The sequence below is a fragment of the Ylistrum balloti genome, unplaced genomic scaffold (genome assembly GCF_031769215.1).
Source record: "Ylistrum balloti isolate Yb309-2 unplaced genomic scaffold, AGI_CSIRO_Ybal_v1 Utg369566, whole genome shotgun sequence".
Classification (NCBI taxonomy): domain Eukaryota; kingdom Metazoa; phylum Mollusca; class Bivalvia; order Pectinida; family Pectinidae; genus Ylistrum; species Ylistrum balloti.
Genome location: NW_026781864.1, coordinates 491,715 through 510,417, shown reverse-complemented (window position 1 = coordinate 510,417; position 18,703 = coordinate 491,715). Strand labels below are relative to the sequence as shown.

Sequence of the window (18,703 nt, the reverse complement as noted above, 5' to 3'; positions counted from 1 at the left end):
CTGCTGTTAAGAGACAGTATTCACCCTTAACTTGTTAACCAAACTGCTGTTAAGAGACAGTATTCACCCTAAACTTGTTAATCAAACTGCTGTTTAGAGACAGTATTCACCCTAAACTTGTTAATCAAACTGCTGTTAAGAGACAGTATTCACCCTAAACTTGTTAATCAAACTGCTGTTTAGAGACAGTATTCACCCTAAACTTGTTAATCAAACTGCTGTATAGAGACAGTATTCACCCTAAACTTGTTAATCAAACTGCTGTTAAGAGACAGTATTCACCCTAAACTTGTTAATCAAACTGCTGTTAAGAGACAGTATTCACCCTAAACTTGTTAATCAAACTGCTGTTAAGAGACAGTATTCACCCTAAACTTGTTAATCAAACTACTGTTAAGAGACAGTATTCACCCTAAACTTGTTAATCAAACTGCTGTTAAGAGACAGTATTCACCCTAAACTTGTTAATCAAACTGCTGTATAGAGACAGTATTCACCCTAAATTTGTTAATCAAACTGCTGTTAAGAGACAGTATTCACCCTAAACTTGTTAATCAAACTGCTCTTAAGGAAAAACATAACTCTACAACATGTGATGGCATGTTTGATATAGACTGGTTGAAAACTGGGCGAGGACATCTCTAGACAAGATAAAGTTGCTACAAAATAAAGGGCAATAACTCTTCCAAAAGCGATGGAATGAAAGTGTCGTTCTGGAAAATCTTTATGTCATTGTGATTAAGTAAAGTTTGAAAGATATTGGTTGAAAACTGGAAGGAAATTTCTGTACAAATTAAAGTTTACAAGAGATGAACAACGCCATAGCATATAATGTCCCATCAAAATGATTTATGACTGGAGTATAAAAAGGAAGGCTCTAATATGTTTCAACAAATAACCAGTAGTGTCTCAAAAACAAAGCAAATAAATGTTTCTTTCTCAATAAAATGTATTTTCAAGTACCAAATATATGTAAGTAAGTATACACTGATTAAATAATAAAAAATCAACAAATCATCTTTTATAATTAACAAACACGAAAACAGACAAATGAGACAAAAAAAGAAACCGGAATTTATGCTCAGAAGCAGACATTCACAATATTGAGTTAAAAAAAACAACAACTTATATATAGTGTGATGACAAACATGTTAACTAAAAAACGTATCTAAAACTACTGAAATTCTGATATTCAGCAAAGTAAACATATTTTGGTATTACACATTCAGGCATGCACTTGTTCAAAGAAAATTATACCAGTAATCATTGCAATAAACAATTTTCCCTATATCAAATTACTTTCTCTTTTTAAAATCATAGTTTGAACGTATCATTTTCTTTTCTTGGGCATATCTGAAACCTAATTAATTCTTAATATAATAAATAGACTTTATTAAATAATATTGTTTCAACATATATGTGCATGTATATATAACTCAGAATCATACTGACAGCTGTTTTCTATAGATGTATTCCATAAAGGAAGAAATATTAGTGGCTTCTTCATCCCCAAGCAAAAGAAGTCAGTTCCCTCACGTTTTTATAGTAATACCAATTAAAGACAGCTGATATTAAACATTAATTAAAATGGCAGATATATAGGATGTGTAAATAAAATGATACAAGTCTTTAAAAGCTATAGAAGGATAAACATGGTCGAATGATGATAATGGTGTAGATATTAATCTGATCCATGTAAAAATTCCTACATCACCAGATCATTGATGAATCATATCATACTTTCAAATCCTCAACCAAATTATGCCTGTAGTGAAATCCTTTTTCAGCAATACATACTCTATATAAACACGATTTGCTGTGCCTTACTATCAAAATATGAACAATATAATGACTTATTTTGTCAAGTCCCTGCACAGAGTGTTCTATAATGTTGTACATCAGTCAGTGGTTATCCTATAGTATGGTTAACCATGTAGGAAATCTCAAAGGACTTTTGATGCATATTTGTACATTGTATCTTTCTATATAAACTAAAGAAGGCACTTTTCTGAGATGTGTAAGACTATTGAGATCTATACATTCACTATATCATTAAAGTCCATCTTTTACACTTAGTGATCCGTTACAACAGTGTCGGCCATCCTGGTCTATACAGGCAAAATATCATTCTAGTCCATAATTAAACTCGGTGATCCATTACAACAGTGTCGGCCATCCTAGTTATACAGGCAAAAATATCATTCTAGTTCATCATTAAACCCCGTGACCCGTTACAACAGTGTCGACCATCCTGGTCTATTTGAACACATAACTTGGTCCCTTTTTCACTATATTTCAAACTGTTTTAGGCATTCAGAGTCAATCTAGCTCCATGTTCTAGTGGATCAGATCACATAGTCATTCCAAACACTGCAAAAAGTAAGAAAAATATCACCAGTAATTCAGTGGAGACTGTAAGTTAAACCTAATTCTAATGCGTATTTACAAACTTACACCTCCATACCAAAACTCTAACATTCTTTATTGAAGAATTAACACATACAGTAAACTTCCTATCAGCCTGCATAGGAATTACCATCACTAACATTTTTTTCACACAGCAAAAGTGATAGTAACCCCTGGAATATCGAGGATGCAATAGGTGGATAGTTCAAACATGTTTTTTTTTCCAATAAAAAAATTCTTTTTTGTCTAATGACAGTTTGATCCCTTTAAAGTCATGTTTCACTTATAATTCAAATTTTATAACTATTGATAAAGATATTGGTGTCACAATAATCACTCTGTATAATCATCAGAGTTAAACACGCTGATGGTAGTGGACTGTAAATGACCATTATAGGAAACTGACACTACCAAATCATACACATAAAAGTCACTAAGTTAGCATTGATTCAGCGTGGTTTCTTCACATCTTACTGTTACACTGTCCTGGTGCCAGCTGACATAACGTAAAACCCCAAGTATGTATATCTAAGATAATCATGTCAAGACTGTCCCTATTTATCATGTCAAATAAAGAATTTTACAAATCATAGAGATTTTAACAAATATTAATCCGTAGTCATAAGTTTCAATCCACACTCTGTATAGGTACAACTATATTTATTTGATTTTTGTTCAGACTGACTGGGAGTTTACCGTATTCACTGAAGGCTGAACACTTCTTAACTTACGACCGACTAATTATTTGCTGAAGAACTTTCCTACTTTAAAAGACCTAATTCTCATTTACTGAAGACCTAAAACTTATTTAACCAAGTCTGAAAACTTCATTACAGAAGACCTATTACTTATTTACTTAAGACCTAACACTTCTTTACTGAAGACCTTACACCTATTTACTAAAGACAGAACACTTATTTACAAATAAGACATAACACTAATTTAATGAAGACCTCACATGTGCTTACCAAAGATCTTGCACTTATTTACTGAAAAGATCTAACACTTATTTACTGAAAAGATCTAACACTTATTTACTGAAAAGATCTAACACTTATTTACTGAAAAGATCTTGTTAAAGACACTTATTTACTGAAAAGATCTAACACCTATTTACTGAAAAGATCTAACACTTATTTACTGAAAAGATCTAACACTTATTTACTGAAAAGATCTAACACTTATTCACTGAAAAGATCTTGGCACTTATTTACTGAAAAGATCTAACACTTATTTACTGAAAAGATCTAACACTTATTCACTGAAAAGATCTTGGCACTTATTTACTGAAAAGATCTAACACTTATTCACTGACTGAAAAGAAAAGATCTAACACTTATTTACTGAAAAGATCTAACACTTATTTGTTAAAGACAGAACATTTATTTACTGAAAAGATCTAACACTTATTTACTGAAAAGATCTAACACTTATTCACTGAAAAGATCTAACACTTATTCACTGAAAAGATCTAACACTTATTCACTGAAAAGATCTAACACTTATTCACTGAAAAGATCTTGGCACTTATTTACTGAAAAGATCTAACACTGAAAAGATCTTGGCACTTATTTACTGAAAAGAAAAGATCTAACACCTATTTACTGTAAAGATCTAACATTTATTTACTGTAAAGATCTAACACGTATTTACTGAAAAGATCTAACACTTATTTACTGAAAAGATCTTGGCACTTATTTACTGAAAAGATCTGAAAAGATCTAACACTTATTCACTGAAAAGATCTAACACTTATTTACTGAAAAGATCTAACACTTATTCACTGAAAAGATCTAACACTTATTTACTGAAAAGATCTAACACTTATTCACTGAAAAGATATTTACTGAAAAGATCTAACACTTATTTGACTGAATTTACTGAAAAGATCTAACACTTATTCACTGAAAAGATCTTGGCACTTATTTACTGAAAAGATCTAACACTTATTTACTGAAAAGATCTAACACTTATTCACTGAAAAGATCTAACACTTATTCACTGAAAAGATCTAACACTTATTCACTGAAAAGATCTTGGTACTTATTTACTGAAAAGATCTTGGCACTTATTTACTGAAAATATCTTACACTCACACTTAATATAGATATAACTGTTTACTATACTATATATTTTATTTACACTTTCTTTCATACCTCTAATACCGAACTGCATTTTCTAACTCTTGACAATTTGTTGAACATTGAAGACCTTGGTGTGGACAGCAGTCTTACCATTGTGTATATTTGGGATCCTCAGCATGCCTGACCAGAAGTTCCTTTACCTCTTGAGGTGGCTGAAGGCCATGTTTGTGTGCTCTCTCCCATCTCTCCAGACGAGTTATACCTATCAAATAATATCTAAATGATCAGAAACTTATTCTACTGATCTTATTCATATTCTACGACTTTATAAAGACCCTTCAACAATAGATCTAACATACGCAATGACGTAATGTGTCTCGTGACTTTGCTTCACATTAAAACCAAAATTCATTTACTAATTTCTAGTATACGCATAAAAAATAATTATCCAAATATCAACAAAACTAAAATAAAGCTAAAACTTGCTAAATTTTTGTTTGAAACAGTCCTTCACATGTTCTTAGCAAATAAAAACGCCCCTTTCAACCACTGACAATTTAAAAGCTCTGTCCATTTTCTAGTCAAACTCTTGATAGATTCAGGTCAGGATTTATGGTCAAGGCATTTGTAAAGACTTATAATGTTTCTCTGCATGGGTTATCTAAAGTGTTTCTCATATTGATTCCTAATGTATATATCTGAAAATTTATCATGCCTATCTCCAAATGGTAAAGGTATTCATAAAAGCAGATCGATATAACAACAGACATCACAGAGAGGCATTGACAAGAGATTATGACAGGAGACTCTTCTGAAGTTGTCAGTACGTTTCTTTTAAATGGAGATTGGGATTTACGTTACATTCTTCATCAAGTAAAGTTAGGAAACAATATCATGCGGCATAATTTTATTCAATTGCCATATTATAATTGAAGTTGATACTGGATTGAGAATATCACCTGTAACCCTGGTAAAATACTAGCCACAATATACCACTCGGCTAGAGAGAACTTCTCTTTAGCTCGATTGGTTGAGCATCAGACTAGTAAGTCAGGGGTCATGGGTTTGATTCCTAGCAGAGGCATTGAAATAAATAATGACCTCTGTTACAATTGCCATATTATAAGCCAAACAGCAGCGTATGTTTCTCTTCCCTTAAAAGTAATACGATAATTTTGAATTGTGTATCATTTCCTAGTCATTTAAGCTGTGTGTATATTTACCAATACATGGTCCAAATTCAAGGTTCATGTCAAATTCACGGAGGAAGTCTTTATCACTTTTTCTGTGCTTTACGATATTGACAGGAAACAGTTCATCCGTGTCAGTTTTACTGGATGAAGGTTTATCTGAAATGAAATAATACAAATAAATAAAAAATTTAATTGGGTGACTTTAAATTTTATCTTAGTTTTGTTTCCTGAATTTGATAAAATTTAGTATCTGGGCTCTCTGTTATAAAATTGTTTTAATATAGATTGGTTCTAAGGTAGTCTGATTCATTCTGATGTTCTGTTGACTTTTTTATTTTGACATACAGTGTAAAGTGTAGAAGAGGCTCGCTAATTCGAACTTCAGTGGTGGCATGGTGATTTCATTACTACTTCCTATTACAGATTTGGTGCTGTTGACCACTTAAAGGGTAGAAGCTATAGGAGACCGAGATGTTTCTTCGGAGACATTGAACTTGGGTTGTTATGGCTTTAGGGTCAAAGACTTTGTGAAGGAGGGAGTAGTGTAGAAGATGAGAGTAGTTGAGAGTACAGGTCGCCTTACTAATTGGGCTAGTGGGAAATTCCCTTTAGTTCAGAGGTAGTGTGTTCAGCTAGAGACCAGAAGATCACTAGCTCCAACTAAAGCAGTGGTAGGGTGTTTTTCATGACTCTCAAAAGAAGACAGAACATCAGAATAATTCGGACTAGTTTGAATCTGCAGCTAGTCAGATTTTCCCTTTAGTTGAGAGGCTAGAGACCGAAGGGCCACTATTTCCAACCCCAGCAGTAGCACGATGTTTTTTGGTAATCCTTCCTATTACAAAAGTAGAAAGAACCTCAAAACAATTCTGACTAGTTTGATTCTGAGGCTGTGGGGCGATCCAGCTAAGAATAGAGCTCCTGCTGCCCTTTAAACTGTCTGCCCTGCCTTGATTAATTTCTAAATTTTACAAGCTTTGATATTGCTCTTTCCTTTCTTTGAGTCTTTAATCTAAAGGATTTTGGTTTGTTTTGTTTTGATTCAAGCTTTTAAAAATCTATCCATTGCACATAAGTTTCGGACCCATTAACATTTATTTTTGGCTTGCTACACTGTGTTGATGAAATACCACTACCAAATAGATACATAAACAACTTGAAACGTGTTCATACTGTAAGATTTATTTCCAAACTAATCAGTATTTTTCTAAAAAAACATCCGCAGATACGACCTCAAATTCGATCTGAAATGACTGACATGTGTATCAGACATATGACTGCACTTTCGTTTCTGATGACATCTCTGAGTCACAGAGATGCTTGAGTTAGCCAAATGTGACCCAGAAATACACATGTAGTAAATTAAATGAATTGTTATGAAAATGGTGGATATCTGTGTTGATGTGTGCAGCTGTTCTACTGGGAATTAGGTTAAAGTTTCAATTGTTAGTCCTTTTTCCCTCAAATAAGCCATATCTGTTGATAAACTTGCTAGTTTGATAAAATCAGAAATGTATCATCAAACGTAATAATTCAAAAATCATAATTTTCCAATATACGGCATGCATGTTTGGACTTCCATAGCCAAACAATTGCAAAAAGAAGTGGCCTTTTAATCATTAAATCTTATCTTGTTTATTCGGAATACTATCTATATTACCAGTTCAAGTGGTAGAATGTTTGTTTGGTGTTAATTTCTGCTAATCGTTTTGTTTTTCATCTTTCTTGTTTTTCTGTTCCATGGTTGGCCCCTTACGGGATAGAGATATTCCCCCGATGTTTGTATAGTTTTCTTTTTGGTCTCTTCTCGGAGTTCCAATCCTTCTCACTCCCCCTCCATACGATACAGCACGACCAAATAGTCGTTCCTAAATACATAACGTTCCGGAACCGATATCCAGACGATACTGTACTGATTCTAAGCGAGTATGTGGGTTTCGTTTCTATTATTTTATTTTGATTGAGGGTCCAAGGTATCTTAATCGAAAGAGTACCGGGCCAAGAAGTATTGGGCTGGTGAAGTTTGGAGCCGATGTGTCTCTATTTCCAAAGCGTCTGTGGTCCGAAACTGATGAGCCGATAATTACCTCTTTATAGGCAAATTGAAACGAAACCTGAAACTTACCATCATCGTGACTGACCAGGTCAGATCGCTTCAATACTTGATTCGACGATGGCCTCTTCACGTACTTGAAAGTATCTGATATAAATCTAGTACTAGACATTGTCGTACCCTACTGTAAGTGTAAACAAGACGACGCCTTTCTGTTATTGCTGACAATGCAATCTTTCAGATTCGGTTTATTAAAAATGAATCGGAACGAATACATATTATGTAATTTATTGCCTTTTTATCATAACGTTAACTTTAAACAGCATTTTAATTAGAAAAGTATTTAAATTAGCAACGTGGTGACGATTTTCTTTATTTTTTCGTGATTTGCATGTCGTTTGGTTGAAACAAATTTCCAAATTCCCGAAACAGAAAGTAAACTTCGGAACGCATCCAATATATTTCAATGGAAAAGTCCGAAGAACTTCGAATAGTAAGTACACCTCAGCATCATGGCGGATTTAACCGAAGCTTCTGCTGTACCGGCTCTGGCAGTAACTGCGGCTGTTGGAGCTGTCGTACTACTATTGGTACTTCTTTGTAGTGTATGGAAAAAAGATACCAAAGACCAGAAGGAAGGTAACTAAAGCAGGGTTGCATCACATATACAGCGAATCGAACAGTCGAAAAGCAGACGCGTAACTGAAGTTGCAGTTTATGTTGCAATGCGTTTTTACATACCATGATATTGAGACACCATGCAATCATATGGATTCATTTTACTGTTTTTATTTTTTTTTCTGTTTCGTTCGGGGTCATTTGCTTTTTTGGCGATTAAAAACACGAGTGATTAGGCAACACCAAATGATGGTAATATATGTCATTATTTATTTTATGCTTCAGCAAGGGATTGAATCCTGGACCTTCGTCTTATTAGGTCAACCGATCGAGTTTAAGAAGTTTTCTCTAACAATTAAGCGGTATATTTCAGTTGGCATTTACCACGAGGATAAAGCGAAGAAAGGGCAATTATTTTTAAAGCAGAAATATTTAATTTATATGTAACAGAGGTCATTATTTATTTCAATGCCTGTGCTGGGATTTGTATCCGTGACCCTTGGCTTACTAGGCTGACGCTGAGCCGATCAAGCTAAAGAGAAGTTCTCCCTAGTATATTGCTGCTGGTATTTACCAGGGTTACATACTCCCCCTTTAGGAAACAACTTGTCCTCAAGTTTCCAGGGGTTACAGTGATGCTTTTGAAAGATACGCGAAGTATTATTCCAAAGTCCCTACACGGGTGCCAATGTAAGAGAGGTAATTATTTATTTCAGTGCCTCTGCATGGTTTTGAATCTGTGATCCCTGGCTTACTTGTCTGATGCTCAACTGATTGAGCTGGAGACGTTCTCTCAAGCAGAACGGTATATTGTGGCTAGTATTTACCAGAGTTGATATAAATCATAAACTTGAGATGAAATCATACAACAGTTGTATGTTGATTTTACTGAATTTTTTTTGAATTTTTAAGGAAAAACTGAATGTTTTTCATGTTAGCATCTTACCCATAACAAGTGTTGACTATTTAGTGATAGGCTCATGAAGGATGCAATTGCTGTAAATGGTGTAATTTAATAGAAGAATATTCTACAGAGTTTACTTTCCATGTCCATGTGGGGAATCAGTAGTCAGGGCTCTCACACCCCATTTTGGGACTGGGACCCGGGGCCCTTAGAATTGGGAAAAATAGCGGCATTTTCCTTAGAATTAGGAAAACTTGGGGTCTAAATTGGGGAAAAAAGATACTATTTTGCATTGGGAATTCGGCCCCAAATCTGGCAGATCGAGAGCTCTGGTAGTATTACCACTGTGACACATGACCACCCTGACTGCTTTACTGTTATAGCTGGAATTGGTCTAATTGTTATCTATGTGTTTCACGTTTTAGACTCTGGTGAAAATCAAGTATCTAAAGTCAAGACAGAACCAGTTAAACAAGAAAAAAACTCAAAGAAGTTGAAGCTGAATATTCGGTCAAAGAAACCACAGCAGGTGCAAGTGACACATCCCTGGCTGGCAAGCACTCTGAAGGGAAACAGCAGTGCTGTGTTAGGAATAGACTTCAGTCCAAATGGCAAATATCTCATTACCACTGCTGAAGGTATGACATAGAAAAGGCTTTACCAAACATGTTAGTAAGTTCTCTGGTTCTTTTAACATATTACCTTTCGAGAGAGATTTTGATATTGTATAATATACCAATGCAGTATATTTGATACAATATATGTCAGTGAATTTACATCTTACTGTCAATTTTCCTTTGGTTATACATCATGTTACAATCAAAGAGACTTATATCAAAACTTGTCCCTCATCAATAGATGGCAATATTTTGTTTAAGGTCACCATTTAAGAAAAAACGCTTCAATTCACTTTTGAATCAATTGCCATTGAAGAACATCAGACCTCAGATTTCTTGTTCAAACTGTGACTGCATATCTATGGCAGACTTTCATAAGAGTTTGCTAAGGGTTTTGTTGAAATGGTTTGGTACAAACAAAGATTCCTGAATTTTTTTTTTTTTCTAAAGTGTCTAACTATTGTCTATACTTTTTGTGTTATTAATTGACTTCTTTTCTGGTGTGTTTTAAACAGATCGCTGTGTTATGTTATGGAGCACCAAAGATTTCAACCAAAAGGAACACAAGTTAGTATATAGTGTACATGTAACACTTTGTTTTAATTGATAATTGAAAAAAAACTATTGAGATCATAAACAAAAAATACTTTATACATACAGCTGCTTTCAAATTTTTGAAAATGTTTTTTTTTTCTCAGATTTATTAAAGGCATTGTAGAACTGGATCATGGGACTCAAGTCAAATTCAGCCCAGATACCAAGTAGGTACAGCAGGGATTTACTAGCTATTTCATTCAACCTTTTTCTTTAAAATTAATGGCAGATCGAAGCATCTTAAAACACTTTCTAATGGCCTATTACTTCTAGAAAACTCATATATTAATTATGGTGGATTAGTGATCAGCTGGGACCAAAATTAAAGACTTGTTTTTAAATTCTTTTCTTTTCATTTAAATATCACATATATTGTAGACAGTTTTAAAGTAACTCTTCTCTTCTCTGTCAATTCTATTTCTGAACTGACTGTCTTTTTCAGATATTTTTTTTTACCTATGATTGCATAACTTTTTTTCAGAGCTTTCATTATAAGCTTAGCCAATGAAAATGCTCTGCGAGTTTATCGAATAGGCAAGAAAGACGATGGGTCGCCAGGCAATATCACCTCTGCTTTTGACTTTCCCAAGGTAATGGGGCTCTTGGTTTAACCACCTGATGAAAATTTTACTGAATATTATTGGATAATATTCTGCTTTTGTTATGTATAAAATGTGACTGAATTTATGAAGAAGAATACAACTGTAATCTACACTGTGCAATTGTGATCAAAAGTTCATATTAACCTTTCATATAAATACAACATGTATATATATTGTGAGAAGTAAACAACACACTGTACAAGCCAAGAGTAACCTTTAGTTAAAGGAGGTATTAAAGTTATAGTATAAATGCAGGTTTGATATATTTCAAATTATTTTGATAAAATATTTATGAATAAAACACACACAAAAAAGGATTTAAGTTGAGTTTACATTGTCTTTCCAGGTACACCAGGCAGACATAATAAGAATAGGTATAGCAAGTAATGGCAAATATATAATGTCGTGTGGTAGTGATACAACCATTATCATCTGGACCATTAAAGGTAAGATAACTCTCACATTAATTTGAGTCTATCACCCATTTATGATGTAGACAGAAAAATATGGATACCCTGAAAGTGAATTATGGATACCCTGAAAATGAGATAGGGATACTGTGAAAATGAGATAGGTATACTGTGAAAATGAGATAGGGATACTGTGAAAATGAGATAGGTATACTGTGAAAATGAGATAGGGATACTGTGAAAATGAGATAGGGATACTGTGAAAATGAGATAGGGATACTGTGAAAATGAGATAGGGATACTTTGAAAATGAGATAGGGATACTGTGAAAATGAGATAGGGATACTGTGAAAATGAGATAGGGATACCCTGAAAATGAGATAGGGATACCGTGAAAATGAGATAGGGATACTGTGAAAATGAGATAGGTATACTGTGAAAATGAGATAGGTATACTGTGAAAATGAGATAGGGATACTTTGAAAATGAGATAGGGATACTGTGAAAATGAGATAGGGATACTGTGAAAATGAGATAGGGATACCCTGAAAATGAGATAGGGATACTGTGAAAATGAGATAGGGATACTGTGAAAATGAGATATGGATACCCTGAAAATGAGATGGGGATACTGTGAAAATGAGATCGGGATACTGTGAAAATGAGATATGTATACCCTGTAAAATGAAATACATTGTAATACAAAAGTCTGTATAATGACTTACTCAAACAATACTTCTATTTATATCAAGATTTTTTTTAAACCATAAAAATTGAACCATCATCAAAAAAACAAAAAAGGAACTTTACTGTATGTACCTGTGTTCAAATATTTTACCTTTACAGGTGAAGTGCTTGAGTCTATCGACACGCATCAGATGAACAATTCCTTTGCTTGTGTCTCACCTTGTGGTAGATTTGTTGCATCTTCAGGTAAAAAATAAAAATCTGTTTTAGTAATTTTTAATAGTTGTTAATGACCTTTTAGAAATGATCTTTAAGCAATGATTCTGTGTCTTGAACATGCCTTTTTTTGCGGCAGGAAATCTGTATCCTGGTAAATGTATTTAAGGGCAATGAATTTTTACCCTGCAAATGTATTTAATGACAATAAATCTGTGCTCTATACATGTATTTCGCCTCAAAATCAGAATAAGAAATTGCAGTAAATCAACATTACAGTAACAGCTGAAGCATTCAATTGACAATTCATGTTACATGTGGGTAGAAAACATTAATACCACTGTAAACCATTATAAACCCAGGGCACCAATATTTTAAACCATAATAAACCTAGTTCACCTACACATGATATCTTGATTATTTGAGGAATGTGATTATTATACCACTCATTTACGTTGAAAAAAAAAAAAAAAAACATGCATTAATGTTAAATAAAAATTTGTAAAATGAAAAATGAAAATAGTAGTCAAACCATCATCCTGTTATTTGAGAACCCCTAATTATAATTTAAAATCACTGTTTTTAATTGATAGGATTTACACCAGATGTAAAAGTGTGGGAAGTATGCTTCAACAAAAATGGAAGCTATTCAGATACCAAGCGGGCATTTGAACTAAAGGGACATACCGCAGGAGTTTATAGTTTCTCATTTAACAATGATTCCAGTAGGTAAGTGGACGGGACAGAAATTACCTTTCTAGTAGGCAATGATTCCAGTAGGTAAGTGATCAAGAACAGAAATTACCTTTCTAGTAGGCAATGATTCCAGCAGGTAAGTGATCAAGAACAGAAATTACCTTTCTAGTAGGCAATGATTACAGCAGGTAAGTGATCAAGAACAGAAATTACCTTTCTAGTAGGCAATGATTCCAGCAGGTAAGTGATCAAGAACAGAAATTACCTTTCTAGTAGGCAATGATTACAGCAGGTAAGTGGACGGGACAGAAATTACCTTTCTAGTAGGCAATGATTACAGCAGGTAAGTGGACGGGACAGAAATTACCTTTCTAGTAGGCAATGATTACAGCAGGTAAGTGGACGGGACAGAAATTACCTTTCTAGTAGGCAATGATTACATCAGGTAAGTGGTCGGGACAGAAATTACCATTCTAGTAGGCAATGATTCCAGTAGGTAAGTGGTTGGGACAGAAATTACCTTTCTAGTAGGCAATGATTACAGTAGGTAAGTGGACAGGACAGAAATTACCTTTCTGGTAGGCAATGATTATAGTAGGTAGGTGGTCGAGAACAGAAATTACCTTCATGTAAGCATATTAGAAATGAAAGAAGAGAACAAAAGCTCAGTGGAATAAATGTTTTTAATTTCATGAAGAAACAAGATATTTTTGCTCATTATGTTTGATATGGTAATGAGCAAATTGCTGTTATTTGAATGTAGATCTATTCTAATGAAGTGTTTTTATGAATTATGAATTAGTTATTTACCAACACAGACATTCAAATCATTTTCATGATGTAACCACCTGAATGGTTTGTTAGACATGTTAAGTCAACCTGTTGGACGTCCATATGGAATTTATTGAAATATGATATTATTTATTTTTTCATTTAAGAATGGCATCAGTGTCTAAAGACGGTACATGGAAATACTGGGATACTAATGGTAAGTTGTTTATCAACTGGTCAATATCAGAACATAAACATTTTTTTCTGAGAATATTTCTTAAAATTGGACTGTGCTCCTACCTCAGTAAACATGTTTAAGGTTTTATAAAATGGGGTAAGGATCACCCTGATAAATACTTGTATCCTTCCCACAAAACTGGCGATGATTTTGAAGATCACATTTGTAATGGTTTGCATGAAGAACGATATGGAGTGAACAATGAATTTAGTTGTACTGCAATATGAGATGAACAAAGATTGATATTATCTATAGGATCCAAAATGAGAATTTGTGAAATAAGAAAGAGAAGTTTTCATTTTATGTGAGCTTTGGCGTGCATGAATCATAACAAGTTTCATAAAATCTCATTTGAAATGAAAACAAATTTAAGATACTTTTTATCAGATAACTCAGAAAAATCACATTTTAAACTAAAAATGTGGAGACAAAATTTTTGCCCAATTGTCAATTCATTACATAATGTCATTGTTCACGTTTTTACATCACAATCTGTTTCTGACTGGTGCAGCCAATGAAAAACACTCGAGGGTATATTATAATAGTGAGACTAATTCATTGGATAACTAGCAAACTATGTCATGAAGTAAGATATAAAGCGACCAAAAATTTGTGTTGCCATACCATATGAGATGAACAGTAATTTTTTGTTGACATACCATATGAGATGAACAGTAATTTGTGTATGATGTGAAATGAAGAATGATTTTCCTTGCAGTACGTTATGAGATGAACCAAGATCCATACCTGCTACACACAGGAAACATCAGTTACTCCGGCCATTGCCTCATAGCTTTGTCACCAGATGGTAGGACAGTCACAGTAGGGGGAGAGAACTCTATTACATTTTTCAATGCTGTCTCTTGCAAAGAAGAAGAAAGTGTGGATAATATTCATTTAGGTGAGGTTATATATTGTAGTAAGAAATCGGGAGAAAAGATATGCTACTACAAACCCTAAACAAAATCACACATAACAAAATTTTCTTTTAATACTACACCAGGCATGTATGCTTAAAAACACATCAAGCACATTCATGTTACCGTAGGGGAGGTAAAAATTTGTTTTTCCTGGAATAATCTCTGATATTGGAACTCTCTTCCTCTTGACCATTTTCAATTTTATCAACTTCATTTTTAAATCAGTTCTGTTCTTACAAAACTAGTCTCCTCTGCCCTTTCTCTCACTCTTTCTCTCCGTCTTGCACTCTCTCGAGATGAGTTAACGTTTAAACGATGATCATTATTATTTAGATCGTGTTTTATCATGTTAGTATTTTTCACCATATCAAGCATGATGCATGCATATGGTTCATGATGTTCCACAATACAACACTGGGGATCCAAGCACTGTTTTTAATGATCCTCTTGTACCATGGTGTGCTAATGAGCACTAGTGATAATTATTACTCAAGACAACAAACTTGCTGATGACAGTTATCATAGAATAATTTCATATTTGTGTAAGCATTTTTTAAGATAGAAAGGACCACAATAGCTCAGAGTATTGGCCTTGGTAATCTCTGGTGAAGATCTGAGGTGCTTGGTCCAACATTTCCCTACCCAAAATGGCTTGTGTTTCTCAGGATTCCGAGAAACAAACTCTTGTCTGCTGACATGGTTGTATCCATGGGCAAGACACTTTACCCGAATTACTCTGGATCGCATGCGACTGATCTTCTGTATGTTGTTCAGTGGGGTAGCTGTCACTTACTAAAAGGAGACTCCACCCTGACTGTTCACAGGGCAATGAAAAGCCAAAGATTTTGTAACAGTTACAATAAATTCAGATTTCTTGTAATACCTTTCTTTAACCAAGAAATGCATTTTCTTCAGTGAGTATATAAAAAAGTAATTCTGATGAAATATAAATGTAAACATGTTAAAATACTTTTTCACAGTGTTGTTATTTTTCTCTTTATTGCTACAGGTGGCTTAGTAGATTTGAGTTTTGATACGACCAACAAATATCTAGTGACCGCAGGCGATCGCTATGTACATGTGTTCCATAATGTTACTGGTTACCAAGCAACAGTAGAAGACCTCCTTGAAAAGGAGAAAAAAGCATCTTCAACAGCCATGAGGGATCGTGTCCGCCAACAGATCTCAGATGCTAGGTATGTACATATCTATAACTTTTTGTTTTTGTTTTTTTCAAATCTCTGTTTCATTTATTTTACCTTAGTTATGAGATAACAGGTAGAAAGCAGATTATCATATTTTAAATTGTTTGAAGTTCTATTCTAAACATAGCAAGACACAGACTTATCTCCTAGCATATGTGGTAGTTATTGATGAAATTAATTCCCATCTCCATCAATTCAGATGTTAAATATAGTATAACTTCAAGGATGTTTTGAGATATAGCTGTAGAATATTGCCATACAAAACATTTAACTATGTCTGTAAGATATTACCATACAAAACATTTAACTATGTCTGTAAGACGAAACTGCTTTTATGAGGTCACACACACACTTGTTTTGTCTGCTATTGAAATCTTTATGGCGTCCTCAAAACTGTAAATCCTATGTTATCAAGATTGAAACTAGGGTGAACAATTGGTAAATGTTTGGGCTAATGTAAAACAAGGAATAATTCAAAGTACTTTTAAGCCTATTGGAGCAAATTTCTTGTTTGAAGTAAGTTTGTGTAAAACTGGAGAAGTAAACAACACACGTTAACACCAACTGGTGAAAGGTTTGACAGACGATGTGTTTAACTACAGTCCTTTGATTAGCTCAGAGCTTGAGGCCAGTTCCATATGTTCAGTTCACTAGAACTATATTTTGAACAAAATGAAATCTCAGTGACTGAAGCATATGAGGCATGGGTCTTGTCTCTATTCATACACCATCCACTTGTTTTTGTTTACACACATTGTACATGGAAAACAGGATCAGAGAAAAATCTTTTTAGGGTGAGATAGGTAGGGGGATCTCAACACCCAGGGAAAGATTATTATGCAGTCAGACAAGCCTTGTGTTTGATGATTTAATAATCTTTTCCCTAGGGTTGAGATCTCGCCCTGAAGGGGAAGAAGGAATCTGTTAGTCTTAATAGACATTATCTATTTATATTTTCTGATTTACTTTGCAGGTCATCGTTGGACAGTATACTCGGGCAGTCAAACGGCCACGTTAACAACAAATGATGCTCAGACACATTTATCCATTACATGGCAGCATTCCTGACAAACATTACACACTATTTTTATAATATCACTTGATAATTTTGGAGTGATTTCTCGACTAAAATAATGAAATGTTGATGTTCCCTTAAGAAAGGTTTTGTCATTGTGTTTCTGTTTAGTTTTGGGTATGGTTTTGTTATCGTTTTATCGCTGTCCTCTTTTCATGATTAATATTATACAATATATGTTCACTTAAACATATGAAGACAATTTGAAATGAAATTGTTTTTGAAGCCAAACACACACTTTTTTTCCTATAAACACTTTTCAGATCAAACTTGAGATGACTAATTTTTCACAGTTTAAATATAAGAAATGCTTCAGTATATTCAAGATCTGAATGCAATTTGATTACTTAACTGTAAAAGAAAAAATAGCATAACAAATATGACTTTTTAGCACATCAATTCAGTTAGCCTTTTGTCTGTGGTCCATCCATCAGTCCTTAAACATTTCTTGTTGTAAGAACTACAGGATTGATCATGCTAAAATTTGGTATGTATGTGTATGTTCCCTTTGATTCCTAGTTGTGTATGTTCAGTTTTGGCACTGATCAGAAAAATGGAATGACTGCCTGACAGCCATCTTGGGTTTTGACATCTGAAGTTTTTCACTGTTTCTTGAGAACTATTTGACAGATAATTATCAAATTTAATATTTTTGTTACTCTTGGATACCCTAAGTTAAGTATGTCAAGTTTTGGGATTGATGGGAAAAACAAAATGGCTGACAGTCATCCATATTTAATTTTAAAAGTTGAAGATTGTTATAGACATTTCTTAAGAAATACTTGTTGGGTCTTCCTCAAATTTCAAATGTAGACTTTCCTACATCCCTTAATATGTATGATATTCAGACACTACTATAGCCCCGACCAATAGTAAGACCGACGGGAAACGAAAAAAAATTAGATTCACTGTAATGCTAGCGTGAATGGCAGATGATTAAAACATTCGAAATTTATTTTATTTTATTTTTTGGTTGTTTTTATCTCCAAAAGACCGACGACTTTTACATATAACTATGTGAAGGGAGGTAATCCAATATGGCGGATGCAGAACTCGGGAATGATAACCCCAGGAATGGCATGTACCTGCATGTAGTGCGCACCCCCTTTTTGACACGACGGTTTCAGCTTAAAAAAGTGCGCACTATACGCGAATATTTACGGTAGTTTTGGGAGTTTGATTTTTGGATCAAATTTAAAAAAAAAAAAAAGAGAGAAGATTCAATAGATAAGGGACTAATAAGGATTATAGGATGGTTGATGCTAGGATCCCTCTCACATCTCTTGTCGAGATAGTATATCAAGGTACTTTGGGGAAATCAGTGTGTGACTTTAATGAAGCATAATATAAGGTTAATATGTTAAGCTTCATTCTTGTACAGAAAACTGACTCAATCAGTTCATGTAACTTAATA

At 33.9% G+C, this 18,703-nt stretch overlaps 2 protein-coding genes across 2 annotated transcripts; one reads left to right on the top strand and one right to left on the bottom strand.

Annotated features, from left to right (window-relative positions):
- Positions 1-1,027: 1,027 nt before the first annotated feature.
- Positions 1,028-7,919, bottom strand: LOC132555426 (DNA polymerase delta subunit 4-like). Its single transcript, XM_060219810.1, has 4 exons — positions 7,809-7,919; positions 5,714-5,839; positions 4,641-4,752; positions 1,028-2,370 (listed from the first exon to the last, which is right to left on the bottom strand). The coding sequence occupies exons 1-4, from the start codon at positions 7,906-7,908 to the stop codon at positions 2,346-2,348; spliced, it is 363 nt and encodes a 120-aa protein (XP_060075793.1). The 5' UTR covers positions 7,909-7,919; the 3' UTR covers positions 1,028-2,345.
- A 329-nt stretch (positions 7,920-8,248) lies between these two features.
- On the top strand, positions 8,249-17,563 carry LOC132555017 (transducin beta-like protein 2). The gene is made up of 12 exons (XM_060219388.1): positions 8,249-8,375; positions 9,684-9,896; positions 10,391-10,442; positions 10,574-10,636; positions 10,951-11,059; positions 11,418-11,517; positions 12,328-12,414; positions 12,978-13,113; positions 14,019-14,068; positions 14,808-14,990; positions 16,019-16,205; positions 17,188-17,563. Exons 1-12 carry the CDS (start codon positions 8,249-8,251, stop codon positions 17,240-17,242), a joined length of 1,362 nt encoding a protein of 453 aa, XP_060075371.1. The 3' UTR covers positions 17,243-17,563.
- The last annotated feature ends 1,140 nt before the right edge of the window (positions 17,564-18,703 follow it).

Bases quoted from the DNA above. Each gene is read 5' to 3' on its own strand.
- LOC132555426 (XM_060219810.1), bottom strand. From the start codon at position 7,908: ATGTCTAGTACTAGATTTATATCAGATACTTTCAAGTACGTGAAGAGG. The intron at 5,840-7,808 runs GTAAGTTTCAGG...ATTTCATTTCAG, and splicing joins CCTGGTCAGTCACGATGATG to ATAAACCTTCATCCAGTAAA. The intron at 4,753-5,713 runs GTAAATATACAC...ATTATTTGATAG, and splicing joins TGAATTTGGACCATGTATTG to GTATAACTCGTCTGGAGAGA.
- LOC132555017 (XM_060219388.1), top strand. From the start codon at position 8,249: ATGGCGGATTTAACCGAAGCTTCTGCTGTACCGGCTCTGGCAGTAACT. The intron at 10,637-10,950 runs GTAGGTACAGCA...ACTTTTTTTCAG, and splicing joins AAATTCAGCCCAGATACCAA to AGCTTTCATTATAAGCTTAG. The intron at 12,415-12,977 runs GTAAAAAATAAA...TTTAATTGATAG, and splicing joins TAGATTTGTTGCATCTTCAG to GATTTACACCAGATGTAAAA.